This window comes from Mustela lutreola, chromosome 5 (assembly GCF_030435805.1).
Source record: "Mustela lutreola isolate mMusLut2 chromosome 5, mMusLut2.pri, whole genome shotgun sequence".
Taxonomy (NCBI): Eukaryota; Metazoa; Chordata; class Mammalia; order Carnivora; family Mustelidae; genus Mustela; species Mustela lutreola.
The window spans coordinates 70,882,691-70,907,698 of NC_081294.1; the positions used below are offsets into that span (position 1 = coordinate 70,882,691).

Consider the following 25,008-nt stretch of genomic DNA (forward strand, 5'->3'; position numbering starts at 1 on the left):
GATGACTGTGCCACCCAGGTGCCCCAGAAGCAATCTTAATTCTTGCATAATTATTGTGAAGTTTCAAAGAGACGATATATGTCAACAGTCTAGGACCGGCTCAAACACAAATGTTAGCTAGAAAGATGATGCTGGTGATGACGACCACGATCATGTGGTGGGGGGGTAGTTGTCTAAAGGTCAGAGGGCAGGAAGTCATGTTGACAAGGTGTTCTTTGGGCTCGTGCCATCTGTGTTGCTCCCTGGAATGGCAGAAGGGTCGATTTAAAAGGTTCTGTCCCCCATGGGTACTGTACAAAGTCAGAACAACTCTGTTCTGGCCCGAGACTCGAGCTTAGAGACAAAGGTTATCCAGGAATCCAGTGGTGTCTCTTCTCTCTTCTCTTACCAGGGTCATGGAAGCAGGGGGGAGCTCCCCTGCCCTCACGATTCTACCAGATTCTCACTTGGTCCCGTGCACTTGCTCTTTTCCGCAATCAGATCCTCTGCTGCTTCACTTCTGAAACTCTGCTTAGAAACAAAGTGCCCCCTATTCATTCCCACGTCACGATAATGACAGCCAAAGTGTTTAGAAACGGCATGGTGAGTCTGCCTCTGGAGTGGTAGGAGGGTCATTACTGAGGTAAGAAAAGATCTGGAAATAACTCATGATCCTCAAAGAAGTCAGGCCCCGTCTTTGGAAATTAGCAGAGAGGCTGAAAAGTGCCCTAAGGGTTTAGGCCTATTGCCTCCAGTCCAGAATGGGAGAAGCACACATTGTTGGCCATTTCCGTCAGTCTGGGTTTTAAAGAAATGGGCTGTTCAAGAGGGAACCACTGAGGCACACCTCTCAGTTATGATGAGTGAAGAAGAAATGGGCTGGGGATAAGGAACAAGTAGGCGGTGAGAGTGGGAAACTAGCCGGGTATAATTGATCTGTGAACAATGGGGGGTTGGGGCAATGACCTTCACCCACATAGTCGTAAATCCACATATAACTTTTGACTCCCTCTGAACTTAACTACTAATGTAGCCTACCGTTGATCAGAATTAATCAGAATGATCAGAATTACTGATGATGATGTGGAAACAAAGGCAGAAGGAAAATTATTAAATTTCCTTACAGCCTGCAACCCATGGACAAGTCCCTGAAACAGGCAGAGGGACATTCCTCTAGGGACTCAGCTGACTCGATGTTAATACTTTGCTGAGGGCTAAAGACAATCCCAGCTTGACCGCTTCCTTCCACGCCCAGGATCCCATAAGTCTACTTTAACATATAAAAACTCCTTTAGAAATTTTCTTTATCTCTAAACCCCCCAAGATACGTGCTGGCAATCACCCCCTTTTCTGACCACTGATATACATCTGAAGGGTCTCATGACTAAGGTTTTATTAGATGATAATAAATGACCTTTTCCCAACAATAGCTAGCCCCTCAATGTCCTAGAAACCTTGTTTCCAAATTCCTTAGAGACTTACACTATCCCCAACCCCCTCACAACTTAAAAGTATACAATGGGCCACTCCTCATGACCCCGGTGCAGCTCTTTCTGCCCTCGGGTCCTGTCCCATGCTTTAATAAAATCACCTTTTTGCACCAAAGACATCTCAAGAACTTTTTCTTGGCTGTCGGCTTCGAACCCTAACGTTATTTCCTACATCAATAACATAGAGTCAGTGAACACATATTTTGTACGTTATATATATTATATACTGTATTCTCAAAATAAAATGAGCTAGAGAAAAGAACATGTTATTATAAAAATCATAAGGAAGAGAATCACATTTATAATATTGTGCTGTATTTATTGAAAAAAAAAAAAAAAGTCTTGCATAAGTGGACCCAGGGACTATAGTAATCAAACAGCTCCTCTGGAATTAGCCCTTTGTTCCTTAGCCTGTGCTCAGGGAATATAAACACAACTGAGAAAATACCTCCTGAAAGACAAGACTGAATGGTCTTTTGAATGGTCTGTTCTGTGTTTCCTGGGCTACTTTTCTGTACTGGTGGGCTGATCTCAAACAAAACACAGAGCTGTTGCCATTGGCCAGATCTCTCCGGCAGGGGATGGGGGGAGGTGGAAGACCAAGAGTAGGTTCTGGAAAGGGCCTGGAGCTCTGTGCCAACAGAGCAGCTTATTCTTGGGCTCCCCCATTGTAACCATGAGTTCCAAGATGTGGGCACTATCTTTGGAAGACCCGTGGCACTGAGCAGAGCCAGAGCCAACAGCTACCTGTGTGTCCTGTGCCCAAACAGGACCCAACACTTCCAAGAGTCTTGGGCTTCTGTGGTGTTCTGGGAAAGCTCTGTGAGGTTCTCTGGGTGTGTGGCCAACTCTAGGGCTGCCTGCCACCTGCTGGGCCTGCAAAATAGCTCCTTCTTTCTTTACTTGTTCTGAATAGACTGTGTCTGCCTGGGCCTGATCTCTGGGTACATGTGGCTGCAGGGAATTCAGCTCTGGGTGCGGGCGGAGGGGTTGGGGCGGGGCAGCTGCTCTGTGTACCTCCCAGGTCAGCTGGATCACAGTCATCATTTCTCAGGGCTCAAGGGTTGCTAGTGGTATCCTAACACGATTCTGTTAACTATGAACTGTCCACTGTTTCCCAAGACCCCGTGGCTGTCTGTTTATAGTGGGGAAACCTGGGAAAGGCTACATGCATTGTGACCTCACAAAGCCCTTCAGAAGAGCCCTCACCATCTCCCGGGACACCCTGTCTGCTCCTCACCCTGGGCATTTATTTTGGAAACAGGGCCTCCTCAGAAAAGATGACCTCTTGGGGCTGGGCACGAGACAGCCTGCAAAAGATAATTCTGTGGCTCCTTTAAAATCTCATGAAAACTCATCCTTCTCTGTAGGAGCAAGTCTTGGGTCACCTCCCACTTTCCTTCACCCTGATCTCACCTCCTCTGGGCCCAAAGGCAAACGCCTTTTCCCTTTTCCCAGCAACTGTAGTTTGAACTTTTAACTGCCAGGTAATGATCTAAAACGGCAAATATTAAAGTGAGCTAAAATGCTAATACTCCTCCCTTGTTTTGAACAGGAACTGAAATTCTTGGCAAGTCAGTTCGTATTATATTCTCTACGTTAGGAGTGTGCACATTTTTTGCAGTTGGCTACATGCTGCTACCCCTGTTTGCTTACTTCATCAGAGACTGGCGGATGCTGCTGCTGGCGCTGACGGTGCCGGGGGTGCTGTGCCTCCCGCTGTGGTGGTGAGTGTGGCTCTGTCCCAGACAGCCCCCTACCGCGGGCCAGCATGCCCGGAGCCAGCACCTGGTGCTGATGCTCTTGCGGGCTCCGTCATCTCCTTCATCTCCGTGGAGCTGGCCAGGGCCCAGGCTTCCAAGGCCAGAGCGTGTTTGCCTCTCTGCAGGCGGGCCTGCATGCTGCCGTCCTCGGATTCTCCACAGTCCCACCTAGCACCGTTCTCAGGAAGCCCGTCCCTGCCGGGGCCCACCCCACTCTTGTCGGCTGTTGGTTGTTGATGTTGTTTGTGGAGATGGTACTGGTGGGTTTTGTTTGTTGTTTCTAACTCTGCCCCATGCTGCTCTTTGGACACTTTTCTCTCTCTAGGAAATCCCTTTCTCCTTATGGATTCAATTAATGTAATTTCCTCAAGCTTTCCTATCACGGGGTGATTCACATCTAGGATGTGCCTGTTTATCTACTTTGTCTTTTTATAAAATATTTCATTTATTTATTTGTCAGAGAGAGAGAGAGCACTCACAGGCAGGGGGAGTGGCAGACAGAGGGAGAAGCAGGCTCCTGGCTGAGCAAAGAGCCCCATTTGGGACTCTATCCCAGGATCCTGGGATGATGACCTGAGCCCAAAGCACTCAATCAACTGAGCCACCCAGGTGTCCCTCTGCTTGTCCTGAAGGGCGAGAGAATTACTTTCATTTAATGAGAGAAATGTTCTCTCCTTCCTCAATCCAGCCACCCAGTTTTGACACATCAGTGTGGGATTAACCAAGTTTGGAGATACTGGCCCCAGTTTCACCCAACAGGATTATGTGGGAATTTTCAGGTGAGAGAAGAGATTAGAGTAATGGAATAAGGTCCCAGCTGCACCTTCTTTGGGGGATTCCCCATTTCTTTGTTTTTGTTTTTGTTTTTGTTTTTTGTTTTGGGGGTTTTTTTCCTCCCATATTTAAACAAGAGGAAAGGGGATTTCTTCTATTGGTGGGACTCTCTCTCTCTTGCTCTCTCTCATTAATTCTTCTTGCTTTGGTTTCATCATATCAATATCAAATCTCCCAACGGTGATAAGTTTTACCAAACTGCTTGATCTCCACCTACTTACACACAATGCAAGTTTCTTTGACCATTTTTTAAAAACTCATGGTTTAGATTCACCCTCACGGTCCTGTCCTTTGTACACAGCCTAGGAATTTGTCAGAAGGTCCTTTATCTTGCCGCAACTGTTAGGCAACCTTAGAGGCTGACAGGTGGCACATTTTGGCCCTGTTGGACCAGTTAGCTCAGGCTGGACCACTCCCAGTTACGGTCTTTTTATCGTATCTAGGACTGCTATCATTATTCAGTGTAAACTCTTGGCATGGATGTGCCTGGGAGGAGAAAGCACTTTTTCCCTCAGTTGCCTGGAATTTGAGAGACAGTGTGTTAAAGGTTAGATACTGCTCTGGTTTGGAGGTGTCCTCTGCAATCCAGTCTGAGGGGCAGGAAACCTTATGGTAAATAAGGACAGGCCATAACTCTACAGCTCTGTCTCCAAGGAAGCACCCCCGATTTATAAGAGCAGGGCAATTTTCTGGAAAGAAAGTCATCATGATCATCATCATAATCACCAACATCAGCTTCGTCACATCTTCTGACCCTCCTTCCACAATTTTCCTGCTGACTGAATTTGTGGTAAACAAAGTTCGTGAACAGAGGTTCCCTCAAGACACAAGACAAGACTATTCAAAAGTTATTTTCTGCCTCCACAGATGAATGAAGTTAAAAATCTGTGATCCCTGGCTCTAGCTGTCCTTTTGGCCTAAGAGACCAGTACTTCTATAATATGTTGTAACCAACCTTATCACTGTGTAATTCTATCAGAGAGAGAGAGAATAAAAATAAAGGGCCCTGACTAACTATAAGAGGTTAGTAAAGATTTTAATTTCTAGGGCCTTTGCTTTGGGTCCCAATATTGCCACAAGGAACAACTCTGATAGGTCAGCCCCTGTGGTTTACAGCAAAGACAGTCCATCCCATGAGGAGCTGACTTACCCTTGCCCTAAGGAAAGTTCTTCCTTCTGGGCTGGCTAGTGAATGCTCTGGGCTGTGGGCACACTGTACAAGGGACAGAACCACCCCAGACAGAGGGCAGCCTGGGGACAGCACTACAAAGCCGTGTGCTTGTCCTAAAAGTTTAACAGTCTTAGCATTTTCCTATAAAAACAAAATAGCTTTCTTATGAACACCTTGTTCTTGAGGGTGGGACTTCCTGAAGCTATGCTCATCAGTCTAGGTGGGTTGGGGTCATGAGGGGTTGGCTTTGGGCTGCCGTGCTCCCTGCTGCCCACTCAATGTAAGAGACTTTCCAGCAATGCCCTGCCCCTGCTCTATCTGAATTCAGTCTACAGAGAGCCTATAGTGTAAACCTTGTTTGGCGCTCCACTAACTTCTACAATGATCAACTAGACTTGATTCTCCATCCAGCACAAAAGCCATGGCCAAAGTAGAAATCACGGCACCCTGAGCACCATGGGCTGGAAATGGGAGTAAGCCCTGCTGGTGGTTTGGGGATTTTTATATCTCAAGTTCCCTTTAAAAAGTTTGGCAAGAACAGACCATAATCGTGAATGGAGTATATGTATAGGGGTGGGGAAGGAGCCCATAGATGCAGCATGGGGGAGGCTTTGCAATATCTAGCCAACTAAACATTAGGAACTTGAGGTCCATGAGGGCCCTTAGAGCCGGTGGGCAGAAAGTAGGGTATTTCTAAGAACAACCCAGTGGAGGAAAGACATGGCTCAGAATTAGAAGTGTGGTATACATGGATATAGGCGTGAAGTACACAGTGGCTGGAAAGCAAGATCTCTAATTCTGCACTAAAACAGTAGCCACTACCCACATGGTAAATAAAATTAAAAAATTCCTTTGCTCATTCACACCAGTTACACCAGCTCAATAGCCACACAAGTTTATTGGCTACGATATAAGGCAATGCAGCTACAGAGCCCTGCAGAAAGCTTTCCTGGATAGAGCAGCTCTAATTACAGAAGGCCAGTGACCTACCATCAACAGAGTTACTACAGGGACCAACTAAGGGCATGTTCCAAAGTGACATAAACTGGGTTCCTTTTTTAACCCATGTGCTAGTAGGCTGGGGAAGGGAGCTGAGGCTTGGCCTTTTGACAAGTTGTGCTTTACTCTGAGGTTAATTCCTGGTGAGGCTTTGGAGAAGCCCCTTTATTTATTTATTTATTTATTTATTTATTTATTTTAAAAAGATTTTATTTATTTATTTGACAGATAGATCACAAGTAGGCAGAGAGGCAGGCAGAGAGAGGAAGGGAAGCAGGCTCCCTGCTGAGCAGAGAGCCGGAGCCAGGACTCCGGGATCTGACCTGAGCTGAAGGCAGAGGCTTTAACCCACTGAGCCACCCAGGCACCCCTGGAGGAGCCCCTTTAATGAGAGGAGGTCTCTGTGTCTGCTACATGTGATGTATTTTCTCAGATCACTGAGTATTGACCTATAGGTAAGAAAAACAAGAGCTGGCAGAGGAATGGCTAAGAGATACTGAGAAGCAAAAAGTAAGAATAGAAAATATATAAATAAATATAAGTATGAGAAAAAGAAATACTAATAGAAAAATAGAAAAATTAGGAAAAAATAGAAGCAAACTCTGTGTAATAAAAAGTTCCTAGACATAAAAAAAAAAAAAAAGAAAGAAAGAAAATTGTCTCCCAAAACCTCGTTTGGTGACTCATTGCCCTGGGGATCTGAGAGTCACAGGGACAGCCTATGGCGGGGCTGTCCACATTTCCACCTTTTCCTGTGACTACAAGAAAAGCCCAAAGAGCACAGATGCCTTGGCCACCTTTACTTGGTAAATTTCTGACCATTATCAGCTGGGCACCAGGAGTTCTCCAAGGGATGGACGCGCTGAAAAGACACTTGAGTGTGTTTCTTTAAGAGCCACATTGGTTATTACGTTTGAAATGACTTTCTCCCCCTACCCTGGCTTACAGCACCTATAGTTAATGTTACCCTTTATTGTCTGATCCAGCCCTCCAGTCCAACTGATGATTAGCCTTGTGATTTGATCAGAACTTTGAAACTTGGAGGTGCTTTTATTTATTCCTATTATCAATGGAAATCTTATGAGGCCTCCTTCCTGTTTTTTTTTGTTTGTTTGTTTTAATAGACAAACTAAAATCTGACAAAATAAAAATTGTTTGGGGGCAACTTACGGTGACTAGTATTATTAGTACTACTATTACTGCTATTGTGAAAAATAAACAATTACAAATTTATTCCAGGTTTATTCCCGAATCTCCCCGGTGGTTGATATCCCAGAGAAGATTTTCAGAGGCTGAAAGTATCATCCAAAAAGCTGCAAAAATGAACAACATAGCCGCCCCAAGGGTGATTTTTGATCCTATGGAGGTAAGCATTTGCAGATGTGTCCTCTTAAAGTCAGCAATGCATTCTTGATTTAATTGAATCTGACGTGTGCCCAGTGTGCACCAGGCTCTCTGTGAATCCTTGAGACCCTATGATGACGAAGTGCTGATGTGAAACCTACCTCAGAGGGCTGTGAGGGAATGAGATGCAATCATATATGCAAACTGCTTAGTTTACAACATGTGTTGATTAAATACTAGTCCCCCTTCCCTTTGGCAAGTTTTATCTCCAACTTCATGTTGGTATTGCTCCATACCACTGGTGCAGTTACATACCAGTGATTTCTCAATGTCCAGATAAAGTGGAAAAAATGTGGTTGAAGGGTATGCCATCCATGATGTCCCCACCGTACTCTGAATCATGCTGCAGCTGCTGAGGAAGCCGTGTTTGCCTTTGGTTTGCTGCGTTGTGTCTACACCCTAAAGGCGTGAAGGCATAGGCTCAAGGGGTCACCCCTGAAAACAGGAGACCACAAGGGAAAGATGATATTCTGTGGTAGCAGCCATATTCACTGACAGTCAGTGGGGAATTGCAGTGTTCCTGTCCACGCCCTCTGCTGGGTCCTAGAGAAAATAAGAAAAGTTAGATACAGTTACTATGCTTAGCGTGTAGAGGATTAGATGTAAACATAAAACAGGAGGAAGTGCTAAGTATCCAAGGTAGGGATGCTGTGTAGCAGCAGAGAAAGGCAGCAGATGGACTCCAGGCTGAAGAGGCAGGTCCAAACCAGGGTCTGGAGGCTTAGATGAGTGGAGAGGAGGGGGGCAGGGCATTCCTCGCTACGAGAAGGGCAGGGGACTATTCAGAATACCCCAAGAAGATGGGGACAGCTACAGCGACAGTATGCCTGCTCCACACTCAAGTCTATAGACTCAAGTCTGGCCTCCCCGGAAAGCAGGACTCTGTAGAGGTTGGGAGGCACGTGGAGCCTGAACTGGACGAGCCCGCTGAAGGAAAGGGAGGTTGTGCTCCTCTCCGCTGCTCACCTCTTGGCAAAGGTGTATATGCCAGCACATACAGCCTGCTCAGAATGACAATGGAGAGTCTACCAGATGTCAGGCATGGTGTTAGTTTCTTTGATGTTCATGCAAGCCAGAGCTAGTGGGTACTACTCCAGGCCCTTTTTCCAGGAGTCGACACTGAGGTACAGGCAAGCTAAGGAATTTGCCCACAACCACAGAGCTAGGTCTCTTGGTACCAGAGTACATGTACTAAACAGCATGTCATTTCCTAACTCATGTTAGAGGCAGTGGATAGAAAAAAATACAGAATAGTGTTGTGTTGGAAAGCTATCTTGGGCTTCCCTGGCTTTCTTTCTGAAGTACCTTCAGCCTGCTCGTGGTATCTGGTCCAAAGATATTTTGGTGACTCCATATAGGCACAAGCCCTGGATATAAGACTATTCTTGTCCCAAAATACAGAGTTGTAGGCTTCAGGGCCCCAGGGAGGATTCAGAGTCAGCATGCCCTGGGTGGAACCTGGCAAGCTGCATTTTCATAAAGGTCCTGTGGAAGCAGCAAGTGTGAGCACGGGCCTGATGCACAGGTCCTATCCATGCATGGCACCACTTCCAGAACCCTCCATGAAGATTTCTAGTTCCTACTAGTTTGTGCAGGGGCTTTACTTTGGTTGTGATAATAGGGTTTTGCTGTCAGGGGCATGTTCTAGGGATGTTCACTCCAAACTGTGTAGAAGAAAAAAAGTAAAATGTCTGAGAGCAGCAGGTGGGAGTGTCTGGTTATTCTTGGAAAGAAGGATGCTCATATCTGGGGAGCACCTGCTACAAAGGCAGGTCTGGCAGTCTTACTCCTTCACAGCATACACTCCTTCCTAAGCCTCTTACTGCATATACCTCATGTCCTAAAGAGATTCCACACCTCAGAGCCCTGTAACTTTTTTTACAAGCTCCAATAAACTTAGTTATCTAGATTTCTACAACATGGCAAGTTAACTTTAGTAAATTAAAAGTAGAGGAAGGAAGCCCATTGACAGCAATTAGAAACTACCACCAACCAGATTTTTAGCATCTTTTTCTCAATGGTGCAGTCATAGTAATAATTATAGTTAAAAAAAAAAGTTGGGCATCTATCATGGTTCAAGTACTATGCTAAGCTTCATATGTGTGTGTGTGTGTGTGTGTGTGTGTGTGTGTGTATGATCTCATTTAATCTTCTCAACTCCCAATTATTATATCCTTTTTAAAAAAGATTTTATTTATTTATTTGACAGAGATCACAAGTAGGCAGAGCAGTAGGCAGAGAGAGAGGAGGAAGCAGGCTCTCCACTGAGCAGAGAGCCCAATGCGGGTCTCGATCCCAGGATCCTGGATCATGACCCAAGCCGAAGGCAGAGGCTTTAACCCACTGAGCCACCCAGGCACCCCTATTATATCTTTTTTTAAAAAAAGATTTTATTTATTAACTTGACAGAGAGAGACACAGCGAGTGAGGGAACACAAGCTAGGGGAGTGGGAGAGGGAGAAGCATGCTTCCCGCGGAGCAGGGAGCCTGATGGGGGGCTCAATTTCAGGACCCTGGGATCATGACCCGAGCCAAAGGCAGATGCTTAACAACTGAGTCCAGGTGCCCCTATTTATACCCTTTTAAAGGAGAAGTGAACTGATGCTCAGACCTTTTGTCCAAGGCCCTCCGTGAATCCAAATCTCTTCTGACCCTGAGACAACAACAAGAAAAATACAAAAAGCAGACATGGACCTCAAGGGAGTTGGGGCTGTTTGGCCCTATCCACTCAACAGGTCCTAAGGATCACAGCTCAGTGTGATTCGAGTCACCACAGTGGTGACCATGAGTCAAGAAAAGGCTTACTAGCAGTCAGGGTTTATATAAAGAGGCAGTGAAGCCAATGTTACATATTTCAAAGACTCTGTCTAAAATGGGCCATGAGTATTTTGAAGAGTTAGGATAAGCATTTTATAGTAGATGCCCTTATTCCCCTCAAATTCCAGACTTCTGAGCATATTCAAGGTGAAGGAGCGTTATAGGCATAACAGGTCTTTCCCACAATGCCAATGGTTGAAGATACCTCCTCATTACCTCGTAATCTTACAGTTTATTTACATTATTTTAGCTACAGGAACTAAAACTCCCTGGTCAGCAGAAAGTTCTCATTCTGGACCTGTTCAGGACTCGGAATATTGCCACAATAACCATTATGTCCTTGCTCCTGTGGTAAGTAATAAGTGAACTATGGATATGACACACAACACCTAAGGATACAACTGATTTTCTCTAATTCACAGCAATGTCAGGGCAAGGGTTGAGTCTTCCTGAGACAACAGAAATTCTAGAATTCTAAGTTATTTGGAAATGGCTCCATTCAATTCATGGAACTGGATGCTGAAAAAAAGTCACAGGGAACGTAAAAAAGTAACATGACATTTAAGCCTGCTTACTGTGGGCCACAGGGAAAGGGTCTCTCCCCTCCTAAAGTCATTGGGATTCATACTAATTACATTGCTGGTTCCTGAAAGTGAGAGGCTAATTCAGCTCCTGCTTCCTGAAGCTATACTGTCAACAGAACAGTAACATCAGAGTAACAATGTTCCTGAAAACATTTTTCAGATATCCTCTGCTTTTCAGTCATGTTAGTAGTAAGCAAACTTCTGCACAGAGGAGTCTGCAAGGTGCAGTTGTTTTTGCACAGAAGAGCTTTACAGTTCTGCGGAAGTCAACTGTAATGACAGGGTGTGCGGTGTGTACTATGTTCAATGGGACTTTCATTCTCTTCCCTAAAGTGAGTTTGTTTTTTTTTTTTTAAAGATTTTATTTATTTATTTATTTATTTGACACAGAGAGAGATCACAAGCCGGCAGAGAGGCAGGCAGAGAGAGAGGAGGAAGCAGGCTCCCTGCTGAGCAGAGAGCCCAGTGAGGGGCTCGATCCCAGGACCCTGGGATCATGACCTGAGCCAAAGGCAAGTGGCTTTAACCCACTGAGCCACCCAGGCACCCCATCCTAAAGTGAGTTTTAATAAATCGATTGGAATTCACCGAAAGAGAATCCCACAGCATTACCTATGTGTCCTCATTTTTCTTTAGGGTAAAAATAAATCTGGATTTTGTGTTCACTGACGTGACTGACAGTCTTTCTTCAGATAATAGTTGTAAGGGAACAAGGATGTACGAACTGTTCAGGAAATACTGAAATCTGAAATTAACTAGACCAGGGTAGGTGTTGTTAAATGTTGGCAGATCTAGACTAGTGCTGTCCAAGAGAACTTGCCACAACAATGAAAATGTTTTATGTCTGAGTTGTCCATTGTTGTAACCACTAGGCACAGGTGGCTCTGAAGCAGGTGAAGTGTGGCCAGTGTGATTAAAGAACTGAATTTTTAATTTAGTTTAATTTTAATTGACATAGTTTTTAAATAGCCATATGTGGCTAGTGGCTACTTGTAGGACAGAAAGACCAGGACAATTTCTTGAGTGGTTCAGGCTATCCTCTTGGCATCTTTGCCTTTTTTCTTTTGTCTTTCAGGATGCTAACCTCAGTGGGTTACTTTGCTCTGTCTCTCAACGCTCCTAATTTACATGGAGATGCCTACCTGAACTGTTTCCTTTCTGCCTTGATTGAGGTTCCAGCTTACATTACAGCCTGGCTGTTGCTTCGAAAGCTGCCTCGGCGTTACATCATCGCCGGCGTACTGTTCTTGGGAGGAGGTGTGCTTCTCTTAATTCAGTTTGTACCCGCAGGTAAGAAGTTAACCAATATTAACCGCTTACTGGAAAAGAGCTGCACCTTCACTAGACTAATCATTAGTCACTGTGCCCTGTTTGTGTCGCCTTTACATCATAAGCTCCTCTTAAGTCAACCGGACAAGCGATAGCTAACTACAGCACTTCCTGTATTCACAACTCCCCTGACATGGGAGTCAGCCTTAAGGGATCAGACATCACTGCCTGAGAGGAAGCCTGATGCCGTCCATCATTCCCTTGGTACTTTCAGACCTCTTCTCTGATGAGCATTTTCCAGCGTTGCAGTGCATAGGACTGCCAGTTCCCATACAAGGCAGTGATTTTTAGGGCCTGTAATCCTTAAGCAGTTGAAGAGCACACGAAGACATTTGCTTCTTTCTTCTCCTTATGCCTAACTTTCTCATATTAAAATGTTGTCAATAGATCATTGATAACCTAGTATTATACATAAAACATATATCTCTTTGATAATTATAAACAGGTTAGAAAGGATAGGTCTTTCTCTTTGAAGATTAAACTTAATGATATTAACATGCTAACAACTTACCATGAAACTGCTGTAACAAATAAAAGTGGGCAAAGGTCACCGAATGCATAAATGATCTAGAAAAACAGTAGAGCAGAATAGAAAGCAACCCGTCGCTCTCCATCTTTGTTTGTGTCCAATTATTAAGATATTTGAAGACAAAGTGTTACTTGGGGAATATCTCCTTTTTTTTTTTAAGAGAGAGACATGGGGAAAGAGAGGGGCAGAGAGAGAGAGAGAGAGAATCTTAATCTTAAGCACACTCGCTACAGAGCCCAGGATAGGGCTGGATCTCATGATCTTGAGAATATGAGTTGAGCTGAAATCAAAGTTGGAAGCTTACCTGACTGAGTCACCTAGGTGCTCTGGCAACATCTTTACATTATAAAAACATTGCTGTACAAGCAAAGAGGACAATGAACGCAACTCAGTTAACAAAGTCTTACTTCTAGAAGCACCTCTTTTTACACGGGGTCTCTTTTCCAGATTACAACTTCTTGTCCATTGGTCTGGTGATGTTAGGGAAGTTCGGGATCACCTCTGCTTTCTCCATGCTGTATGTCTTCACCGCAGAGCTTTACCCCACCCCGGTCAGGAACATGGCCGTGGGGGTCACATCCATGGCCTCCAGAGTGGGCAGCATCATTGCTCCCTACTTTGTTTACCTCGGTGAGATGCATCTTGTCAATTTGTTCTTTTTTTTTAAATATAAAGGAATAGATTTTTTTTTTTTAAAGATTTATTTATTTATTTATTTATCAGAGAGAGAGGGGGGCAGAGAGCAAGCACAGGCAGACAGAGAGGCAGGCAGAGGCAGAGGGAGAAGCCGGTTCCCTGCCGAGCAAGGAGCCCGATGTGGGACTCGATCCCAGGACGCTGGGATCATGACCTGAGCCGAAGGCAGCCGCTCAACCAACTGAGCCACCCAGGCGTCCCAGGAATAGATTTTTCATTGTGAAAAAATGCAAACAGCACAGAAAGTACTGGAAAAAGTACAACTTCACTTCTTCTCTCTCGGCTCCCCAGACTACAGCCCTAGAAGTAGCTAATATTAACACTTTGGTGAGTAACCCTTCAGACATTTTGTTTTGCAAAACATATATATATATATATATACACAATAAAATTAAGCACACAAACAAAATTATATATATTGTTTCACAACTTTTTACATACAACATTGTATCACAATATCTTTCCTTACTAGTGGTTTTTAAGCTTTTACCTTCTTTTTAGTTAGTATATATTCTTCCAATGTATGTATATACATATTTGTTTAACTAGGCTCAATGGATAGACATTTATGCTATTTCCTGGTTTTTGTTATTACACATAACACTACAATAAACATTCCTCTATCCCCCTAAGATCCTTTGTTCACTTAATTACATACACTTGGATTCGTGGATTGTTGGAGCAAATTAAAATTTTCATAGATATTGCCAAACTGGCCTCTAAATATTGTACTAATTTACAATCCAACTATCAATATATGAGAGGGCCTATTTCTCCATATCCTCACTAACAAAGGGGATGACCCAATTTTTTAATCATTGGTAATCTGTTACCTGAAAAATGGATATCATTATTGCTTTCATTTCTAATTCAATTATAAATAAGGTTGAATTTTTTAAAAAGATTTCTTTATTTATTTTGAGAGACAGAGCACAGTAGAACATGCTCACATGTGTTGGGGGGAAGGGGCAGAGGGAGAGAATCTTCAAGCAGAAGCCCCACTGAGCACAAAGTTCGATGCAGGGCTCTATCTCAAAACCCATGAGATCGTGACCTGAGACGAAATCAAGAGTCAGACATTTAACCGAGGACTGAGCCACCCAGGTGCCCCTGATTTGTGAGAGCTCTTTGTAATTGAAAGAAACTAGCCCTTTGCATATATGTGGTAAATATTTTTCTTAGTTCATCGTATACTTTGACTTTATGATATTTTAGGGAATTTTAGTTTTTATACGGTCAGATTTTGCAAGCTGGAGTAACACCACAGGGGGGCTTTGGTGGGTTGTTCAATGAATGTAGGATCTTGTACTCCAAGCCTAAACCTCATTAAGGACTCTGACGGTGAGAGATGCTGATACACCTCCTATTCTTCCTAGTCATCCATTGGTTACCTACTGGTTCAAACACTCATGCAAACAAATACTAGATCTGAATTCTCATGAAAGGTACACCCTAATTTTTGCAGAGAAAGTGAAACATTTTCTTATCTTAAACATACTCTGCATTGCTGCCCTGAACAAGCCCTAAGAAAGCACATTATAATATTGAATGGTGTCAGGGCATCTGGGTGGCTCAGTGGGTTAAAGCCTCTGCCTTTGGCTCGGGTCAGATCTCAGGGTTCTGGGATTGAGCCCCTACATCAGGCTCTCTCCTCAGCAGGGAGCCTGCTTCCTCCTCTCTCTCTGCCTGCCTCTCTGCCTGCCTCTCTGCCTACTTGTGATCTCTGTCTGTCAAATGAATAAACAAAATCTTTTTTAAAAATATTGAATGGTGTCATTTTCCCTTCGTTCCTTCTTCTTTCAGGCCATGCTCACTTGGTCTAAGGGCAGACCACTGGTACAGATGAAAGGGAGGAGTCTGAAACAGCTTTCTGTTCTGCAACGACTACTCCCGTTAGTGACACAGACACCTCAGAGGAGCTTCCAGATTAAGATCTGTCTAATAAAATTCTTGGGTGTGTTGTTCCTCTATAATCTCTGTTTGCAGAAAAGAGGCAAGATGAGGATCTGTTATTCTCCTGTCCAAGTAATGCCACATAAGGAAGAGGTGGAACGGTTCTTATAAAACCAAGACACATAGATGTTGCAAAATGAAACCAAATCCAGGTATATAGTGCATTCACTATGCCTGACATTGAGTGATTGAAATTGGATTAAACATATTACTTAGGTTTTTTTTTTTTTTTTTTTTTTTTTAAGAGATTCATGGCTCTTTGGACCTTGCTGTCCACTGCAGCCTACTTCATAGTTCAGGCAAAAGCAAAGTTCACACCAGTCATCATGGCCTGTCCCTGCCCCTGTGATGTCCTTTCTCCTCCTTGATGTCCTCTCATCCCCATCTCCAATGACTTCCACCTTGAGAGGGAAAACTTGGTTGGCAAAGACTTTCATCAATGGAACATCTGTCACTCATGGTTCAATAGTGGCTTAGAGAATGCCAAATGGCATGAAAGACTTTACGATATTGCAAAAGCACATAGGGAAATGATTATGGAAATCACAGAGGCAGTGGCTTCTGCCAAAAAGAAACTGTGATCTTTTGCATACCTTTTTCCTTCTGAAAATATTCAGATTTGCATACTCTCAAATACTGTTTGCCACCATGACAAAACAATTCCCAGGAGTATCTGGAGAATCCCTGTATCCAATTGATGTTCTTGTGCCTTCCAGGTGCTTACAACAGAGTTCTGCCCTACATTGTTATGGGTAGCCTGACTGTCTTCATTGGAATCATCACCCTTTTCTTCCCTGAAAGTTTTGGAATGACTCTACCTGAGACCTTAGAGCAGATGGAGAAAGTGAAAGGGTAAGTGGAACTTTAAAAACTGGTAGCAATGGGGTGCCTGGGTGGCTCAGTGGGTTAAAGCATCTGCCTTCAGCTCAGGACATGATCTCAGGGTCCTGGGATCAAGCCCTGAGTCGGGCTCTCTGCTCAGCAGGGAGCCTGCTTCCTCTTCTCTCTCTGCCTGCTTCTCTGCCTGTTTGTGATCTCTGCCTGTCAAATAAATAAATAAAAGTAAAATAAAAATAAAAACTGGTAGCAAAATCCCTCAGAAGGAATAAACATTCAATAATAGCCAGGAAATTTCTGAAAAAGCAGAGTAGAAAGTAGAGAGTAGCTCTATCAGATAATAAAGCATATTACTAAGCAAAGATAATTAAAACGATATGATAAGGGTATAGGAATAGAACTCACTGGAATAATATAGAGTTCAGAATTAAATCCAAGAAACTATGTGAACTCAGTCTGTGCTAAAAAGTAGCAATTTGAAATCAGTAAGGAAAATTAGATTATTCAGTAAAGGGTGTTGGAGAATTCAGCTAGCCATGCTGGATAAATTAAAAAATTACATCCTACTCCAGAATAATACATCAATAAATTGCAGAGTGTTTAAAAATTGAGGCCTAAAAACATAAAATCATAAGTGTATCAGAAGAAAACACATATTTTTGTTATGTTTTGTTCAGAGAAGGCCTTTCTGAACATGGTATGAAAAGCAAAGAGACGTAAAGGAAAAGATTGCTACCACTGATTATGAAACTTTAGAAATTGTTGGCACAGCAAGAAAGGAAACTGTAAAAAAAACAAAGGTCAAAAAAGCCAAGCGGGGGGGGGGGGAATATTTGCAACACACAGTATACACATGGGGCTTATACAGCTAATATACACGAAACTCTCAGCAGTCAGTGGGAAAAAGACAGACAACGCAGCAGGAAAACTGGCAAAGGTCACCAACAATCATTTGACAGAAACACAATCTCATTGGCAGGTATATACATGGAAAACAATACTTGTCCAGATTAATAAAGAAATACGAAATGAAACAATTTAATATCTTTTGGGGGGGCCTATGAGATTTAGGAGAGTTTTCCCTCCTGATACCCACCATTTCTGACACCAACTAGGTGTCCTACAGTATCATTCAATTCCAACACTAACCACCAGTTTGCATCAGAATCCACAGGTTTTAGAGCTTAGTCCCACAAGACTGCCCTCCCTTCAGATGCCAGTGGTAAATATCAGGTCCCCAGGTTATTCACACTTCTATCCAACTTGGTTGCAAAGTCTGGTGTTTCCACAACCTCCCCTCTCTCCACTCAAGTTCAGTAATTTGCCGGAATGACTCACAGAACTCAGCTAACAGTTTCCTTACCATTTCAGGTTTATTATAAAGAATGCACATGAACAGCCAAATGAAGAGTTACAAAGGGTGAAGTCCAGAAGGGTCCAGAGTGCAAGAGCTTCTGTCCCCATGCATTTGGGGAACACCACCGTCCTCATACATGGATGTGTTCACCAATTCAGAAGCTCTCTGAACCTCAATGTTCGGGGGTTTTATGGAGGTTTTATCATCTTGGCATGATCCATAACTAATCCAACCTCTAGCCCCTCACCCCTCCTTGAAGGTTGGAAGGTGGAGCTGAAAGTTCCAGGCTTCTAATCAAGGCCTGATCTTTCTGGCAACCAGCCTCCATCCTGAAGCTATCAAGGGGCCCTCCAAGAGTTGCCTAATTAGAACAAAACACAAGATGCTCCTATGCCCCCTATCAACCAGAAAATGACAAGGGATTTAGGAGCTTTGTGTCAGGAACAGGGGACAAAAATCAAATATCTTTCTACAGTATCATAGATTGGCAAACAATTAAAGATGAGTGGATTTATAGAAGTTGAGATTCTAGAGTGAAACTGCCTGGCTTCAAATCCCAAATCTAGAGCGTGAATTTGGGGAAATTACTTAATTTTCACTAAACCTTGGGATTCACATCTATTATATGGAAATAGTTCATATGACTATCTTGAAGTTCTATAAGATAACACGTCTTTAGTGCCTGGCCATGAAGAACATAAATCTATGTATGAGTGGATGTTTCTGATCTCTGACAGAACATGTATAACAAAGTGTGCCCCCAAAATTGTTTTCTTCTAATGATATAACTATTTCAACATTAACTTTAAAATGCTGAGAAGTCATGTTTACCATTCCATCCTTTCCTTGGGGAAACTGTAGAATTAGAGAATACAAGCTCTAGACTCCTGAGCTATTATTAGAGTTATATTCATTGACTGGATAAATGTTTTTCTTTTTTCTTTATTTCTTATTTTTTTTTTTCAGTGTTGGACAAAAGTTTTTCAATGTCAGTCTGTCATTATGAAGAGGGGAATCTTGAATATTAAATTTTCTTTAACCCTTATTTTATTTTCAGGTTCAGGTTTAGGAAAAAACCAAGAGATTCAGTGCAGAAGGAAGAAAATCCCAAAGTTCTAATAACTTCGTTCTGATACGATCTCCACCACCATTTGGTGACCTGAAAACTAAATGCATCAAACTCTGTGAGAAAACCAAAGCCTTTCCTAAGGAACTGGACCAAGCCTAAAGATGAACACTAAGATGACTCTGATTTTCAAATACTTGTCATAGAGCACACGCTGGGCCACTCTTCAGATGATCTTCTTGTTTTAAAAACCATTTCCAGAGAGTCTACCATCCTAATGAATTCGATGAAATGGGTTCATAAGATTTTTTTTAAATCTTATGGTCAAGGACTGGTAAATCCATACAAATATTGACACTCATTTTCAAACATACAAATACTATTCAAATAAAAAGAATGTCATTGTATTAACGCAACTATCAGGTGACAACAGTATGTGTGTGTTTATATGTATCACTGAAACAGCACATTCAAAATTATAGTCGTGTTTGAGGCAAACAAACTCCTATACTGCTGTAACTAAATGATTAGATGTGGTATTCCCAACCAGAAAATTTTGTACCATCCTTTGAAGGGAATTGATGACAGATAACAGTAGTGTTTTGCAAGTGAAATGCCACAGGAGATCGAGTAGCTTGGGTTGTATCACCCACTGGCCTTTAGGAAGGGAACCCAGACAGTTCCCTGCTACAGTTTCATCGGCTATAACTCACCGGTCTGCGTTCACTGTGATCTTTTTGAGCATGTGTTTAAACCATCTGTTTCTTTAGAGCAGCTGAAGAGGTATTTTGCTAAACAGAATCAGGAGAGCCACAAACCAGTTAGGTCGGTAAAGACTGCTCGTATGCCCTGCAGCCAAGAGCTGTTTCAAGCCAACTATCTGGAGAGACTTTTAAAACAGTTCTTTCCATTAATAGATTCCTTCCTAAGTGTCGTCTACAGCTGCTAGTCTCTCCAGCCGGGGCTGCATCTGGTTTCAGTTCCACAAGTGAGTGGGGGAGAAGAAAGCTGGGGTCCTGTATTATGATAAGCTCAGGAGAGACACGTCCAGTCGCTGTCTTAGCATGTTTTAGGGACATTGAGATGACAACACAGCAGGACATTACTCCTGGACACCTGGGCGGCATGCTTTCATTGAAAGTGGCCTCTGTGACCGCAGCACAGTGGTAAGCTCCCCTTTCCTATACCCAGCACTATGCTGTGTGCGTAGAAACAGGTAGCCACTGCTTTTAAGATGATGCTTGATGGCATCAGCTCTGAAAAACAATTATCCTCAAAAGTAAATTTTCACGAACTATTTTTTAGAGGAAACTTGGATGTAATATTTTTGATAAATAGTCCTTATTATTTCAGGTTCCTTATCTTGAACTTTTCTGATTAACCCCTAATTCTTTTTCTCTCTATTGCCATATTTCTAACACATATTTTATATTCTACTGATACACTAATCCTACCTTTTGGCTGTTTCTTTAAAATCCACCAGAATATCCTAGAATAATTTATGTTTCTCATTGGAGACAGAAGCATAGCTTCATCCACCCAGTGCTTTCATCTCCCTCATGGATGCAGCCTATCTAGATCAGCTTGCCACCTACCTTGCTGAGCACTGGGCAGCCTGTCCCACAGAGAGCAGGCCATGCTGCCTCCCAAGAAGCTCTTCTCGAACTTTCTTCCCACCCCACCGGCAGAGGCTGTTCCCTCCTCTGAGCTCTTCAGGTACTTGTTAACCCTCACTGAGCTGAACACAGCCTCTTAGCCTCTGGCGGGCTAGAAACCGTACCTTGTTTCTCTTTTCATCCTCTATATATCTGTTTAACACAGTGCTTTCCTGCATTTAACAAGCACTGATAAATATTTTTTAGTTAAGAAACTCTGTAACTCCAGTTTGGTGGAAGTGTTTGTTTGATATATAGACATTAAAATTTTTAAATGCCTATTTACAAAATGCTCTTAAAGCTTTTTCTAAATATAAGACGTAAGGATGTGATAATTAACTTTTACTGTTGTTTGTAAATTAAAATAGTAAGAGATGACTTTTTTAAATGTTTGTATAAAGGCAACAAGTACATAGATGACTATCTCTTTGATAGCTTAAAGACCAAGTAGATCAACAGATGTCAAAAGATCGTTTGATTAAATTCAAGATACATTCCTGATTTTTAAAAACTGCCTTTAAAGTTAGATCTACAAGGTAACATCCCACACTGGCTTATGAATAGCAGTCAGACTGGCAGCCAATCTCATATTGCATGTTCTAGAATCTAGTGTCCTGCCTAGGTTCTGTTAGCTTCTGTACCAGACCTTCCTCCTTTATTCTGCTCCTGCCCACCCTGAGTCTGTCCTCAGCGCAGCAGCCTGAGTTATCTAAATGAGACCATGTCAATTTTCCACTCAAAACCTTCCAAGAGCTTCCCATCTCAGGTACTTTTCTTCCCCACTTTATGGTCTCATGGCACATGCTTTTATTTACGTAAGTTTCGTCCTACTTCCGTCAGGTTTTTGAAAAGTTAAAGTCTTTTTGATAGTCTATACATAGGAGGTTCATATGTCCCAATATGAGCATGAGCAGGGCACAGCAGGCAGAGGGAGAGAGAATGGGAGAAGCAGACTCCTTGCTGAGCAGGGAGCCTGATGCGGGACTGGATCCCAGGACCCTGAAATCATGACCTGAGTTGAAGGCAGATGCTTAGTGACTAAGCCCCCCAGGTATGCCTATTTATTCATTTTTAAACAAATATTTATCAAGTATCAAATATGTATATGTACCAAACACACTTCTAACTGCTGGGGATGGAATGTTAAGCTCCATGAGGAAGAAGGACATTAAAAAAAAAAAAATTAAGAGGTAAATTAGGATGTTAGAGGGTAATAAAAACTATGGTGAAAAATGAACCAGGTACAGGTGAGTTTGGGACAGAAAGAACAAGATACAATTTAAAATTGGGTAGTCAGGTAAGTATTTATCAAGCAGGTGACATTTGAGCAAAGACATAGGTTAGGGACACACAGAGCAGGACCCTGTAATTGATGAGCATATATAACTGGTCATCCAAACTGGGACATTTTTAGAGTGAAAGGTTTTGGGGGGTATTAATAATTACCCTGGGCCCATAGATAGATACTATCACAGACGCAGGCAGAGAGAGAGGGAGAAGAAGACTCCCCGCTGAGCAGAGAGCCCGATGTGGGGCTCTATTCCAGAACCCCGGGATCATGACCTGAGCCGAAGCAGAGGCTTTAACCCACTGAACCACCCAGGCGCCCCGAGAGAGAGAGATTCTTTATACCAAGTCTTTTTTTTTTTTTTTTAAAGACTTTATTTATTTATTTGACAGAGAGAAATCACAAGTAGGTAGAGAGGCAGGCAGAGAGAGAGAAGGAAGCAGGCTCCCTGCTGAGCAGAGAGCCCGATGCGGGACTCGATCCCAGGACCCTGAGATCATGACCTGAGCCGAAGGCAGCGGCTAAACCACTGAGCCACCCAGGCGCCCGAGAGAGATTCTTAAGTAGGGTCCATGCCCAGCACAGAACCTGATGCGGGGCTCAGTCTCACAATTCTGAGAACATGACCTGATCTGAAATCAAGAGTTAGACGCTTAACCGACTGAGTCACCCAGGCACTCCACAAATAGTCTGATTTAAAAATGGACAAAAGATTTTAATAAGAAGTTCTCCAAAGAAGATACACAAATGGCCAGCAAGCATATGAAATGATGCTAAACATCACTAATCATGAGAATCTCAAACCAAAAGCACAAGACACCACCTCATACCCATTAGGATGGGGATGGCTGCTATAAGAAAAGCAGAAAACAAGTGTTGACAAGGATGTGGAGGAATTGGAATACTTATGCACTCTTGGTGGGTATGTGAAATGGTGTAGAAACTCTGGAAAACAGCATGGAGTTCCCTCAAAAAAATTAAAAATAGAACTACAGTATGATTCAGCAGTTCCACTTCTGGGTGTATTTCCAAAATAGTTCAAAGCAGTATCTCAAAGAGCTGTTTGCATACTCATGTTCATCACAGCATTACTAACAATAACTAAGAGCTGCAAGCAACCCAAATGTTCATCAACAGATGAATGGATAAAGAAAACGCGGTGTCCATGTACAATGCAACATTATGGAGCCTTAAAAAAGAAGGAAATCCTGTGGCATGCTCTAACATGGATGTCTCAAGAATGCTGTGCTGAGTTCAATAAGCCAGTCACAGAAGGACAAATACTATATGATTCCACCTACATGAAGTATTTAAAATTAGTGTGGTTCATGGGTTTCAGTTTTACAAGATGAAGAAGTTCTAGAGATCTGTGCATAGCAATGTGAATACTACCGAATGAGATGTCATACTGTTGAACTGTATGCTTACAAGTGAGTAAGATGGCAGAATTGAATGTTATGTATTTTTTTTTTACCACAATAAAAACAAAGCTGTGTGGAAATAGTTAAATAAGTAAATAATAGTGTGCTTTTCTGAAAGAATACAATTCAGCCTTTAAAAACGGTATGTAAGAATTTCTTTTTAAGTTTTGTTTTTTTAAGTAATCTCTAAATGCACTGTGGGGCTTGAACTCATGACGCCGAGATCAAGAGTCACATGTTCTCCCAACTGAGCTAGCCAGGTGCTCCTAAGAATTATTTTTCATAACATGATAAAATATTTATGATATAATACAAGTATTAAAAACAGTATATAATAGCATTAACTGAATAAGGAGCATATGCTTGAATAAACTATGTTTAAAACATCTGAAAAAGGGGCCCCTGGGTGGCTCAGTGGGTTAAGGCCTCTGCCTTCAGCTCGGGTCATGATCCCGGGGTCCTGGGATCAAGCCCTGCATTGGGCTCTCTGCTCAGTGGGGAGCCTGCTTCCTCCTCTCTCTGCCTGCCTCTCTGCCTACTTGTGATTTCTGTCAAATAAATAAAATCTTAAAAAAAAATAAAACATCTGAAAAAACAACTAGAAGAAAATATCTCAAGGTATTAACAGTAGGTATGTTTGGATGGGGGATGATGGATAACTTCTGTTCCAGGTTCCTTTTTGTAGTTTTCCATACTTCACAAATGTTCCACAAAATGCATTACTTTTATAATCATAAAGAAGCTAAAACATAAAAACTTTTATTAAGTGTCAACTAAGCATGAGGGCTCGGGAAGCAAAGATGAAGAACATGAAGAACGCAAAACTCTTGCTCGCAGTGGGCTTGGTGTAGCCAGACGATAAATTCCTGTCTGTGTGGCCTCGGCAACTAGCCCAGTGCCCCGGCTTGGGGCTGAGCTCTGTGGAGCGGAAACCCGGGTCAAAGTCATTTTTTCCCATCCAGACCTGGGCATTTTTAGATCTCTCCTCTCTGCTTGAACAGTAGTCACATCTCCCGTGATTGGGTTTTACCAAGCCACACTCATTCTTTGGAAGCTAATCACCTTATCATGGGAGTTATATTTAACAGATTATAAAAATGGATCATAAAAAATTATGAGGCTTTGCCAAAAAAAAAAAGATTATGAGGATTTGAACTACTGATGCCTCTATGTTGGCACAGAAAAGTCTTAAACCTGAATGTGAGAAACTTGAGAACTCCTTTCTCAAACACTGCAAATTTGACTCTCCTTGTCACTCTGATTCTAACTTCCTTCTGTGCTCCCTGTCCCTGCAAAGCCTACCACCTCACCCTCCCACTGTTGCCTTCCCCACTGCTGTGTTCCACTGTGGACAAACGCCTGTGGCCCTTCATGTAGATCCCTGGGTACTTTTTACCACATCTCTCCTGACAGAGATCTGGCTGCCCCCTGAGTTCCCCCACTTCCCTCCTGGTCCTGTCCCAAAGGGAGGCTGTTTATTTTCCCCTTCCTGAGAACTTCAGAGCCACTAAATACCAGCATTGTCCTAGTTGCTCACTGCAGTTCCAAACCACAACTCCTTCATCTTTATATATTAGAAATACTTCCCTCAAGGTTTGGGCTGTACCCTTCCTGTTGCTGTTTCCAACAATCATCTATCTGCCTGGTTGCCTATCTACATTCTATGAGCCCTCTGGAATCCAGCCACAGGTACTGATGACTTTTGTGCTCAGGAGCATGAGTAATCCTATACCTCAGTCTCAGAGTACTTGACCTTTACCTGTACTTCAGTTCCTCCCTGCCAACGACACACCCTGGACCCTGTCAACCTCATTCCAGTCCTTTTGTGTTCCTCAC

At 42.8% G+C, this 25,008-nt stretch overlaps 1 protein-coding gene across 5 annotated transcripts in view; it reads left to right on the forward strand.

The window, feature by feature from the left end:
• The window catches only part of LOC131832017 (solute carrier family 22 member 4), a 42,719-nt gene extending 23,495 nt beyond the window's left edge, over nt 1-19,224 (forward strand). For 2 of the 5 annotated variants that reach the window (XM_059174524.1, XM_059174527.1), the window contains 8 exons: nt 3,025-3,196; nt 7,476-7,602; nt 10,708-10,808; nt 12,117-12,331; nt 13,347-13,529; nt 16,265-16,400; nt 17,757-17,938; nt 18,800-19,224. In XM_059174524.1, the coding sequence (XP_059030507.1) occupies nt 3,025-3,196; nt 7,476-7,602; nt 10,708-10,808; nt 12,117-12,331; nt 13,347-13,529; nt 16,265-16,400; nt 17,757-17,938; nt 18,800-18,861 (1,178 nt within the window). In that variant the 3' untranslated portion in view covers nt 18,862-19,224. Of the gene's footprint in view, nt 1-3,024; nt 3,197-7,475; nt 7,603-10,707; nt 10,809-12,116; nt 12,332-13,346; nt 13,530-15,581; nt 15,701-16,264; nt 16,401-17,756; nt 17,939-18,799 lie in introns of those variants that run through there. The other 3 variants (XR_009353894.1, XM_059174526.1, XM_059174525.1) reach the window with 3 other exon arrangements.
• Nucleotides 19,225-25,008: the final 5,784 nt, after the last annotated feature.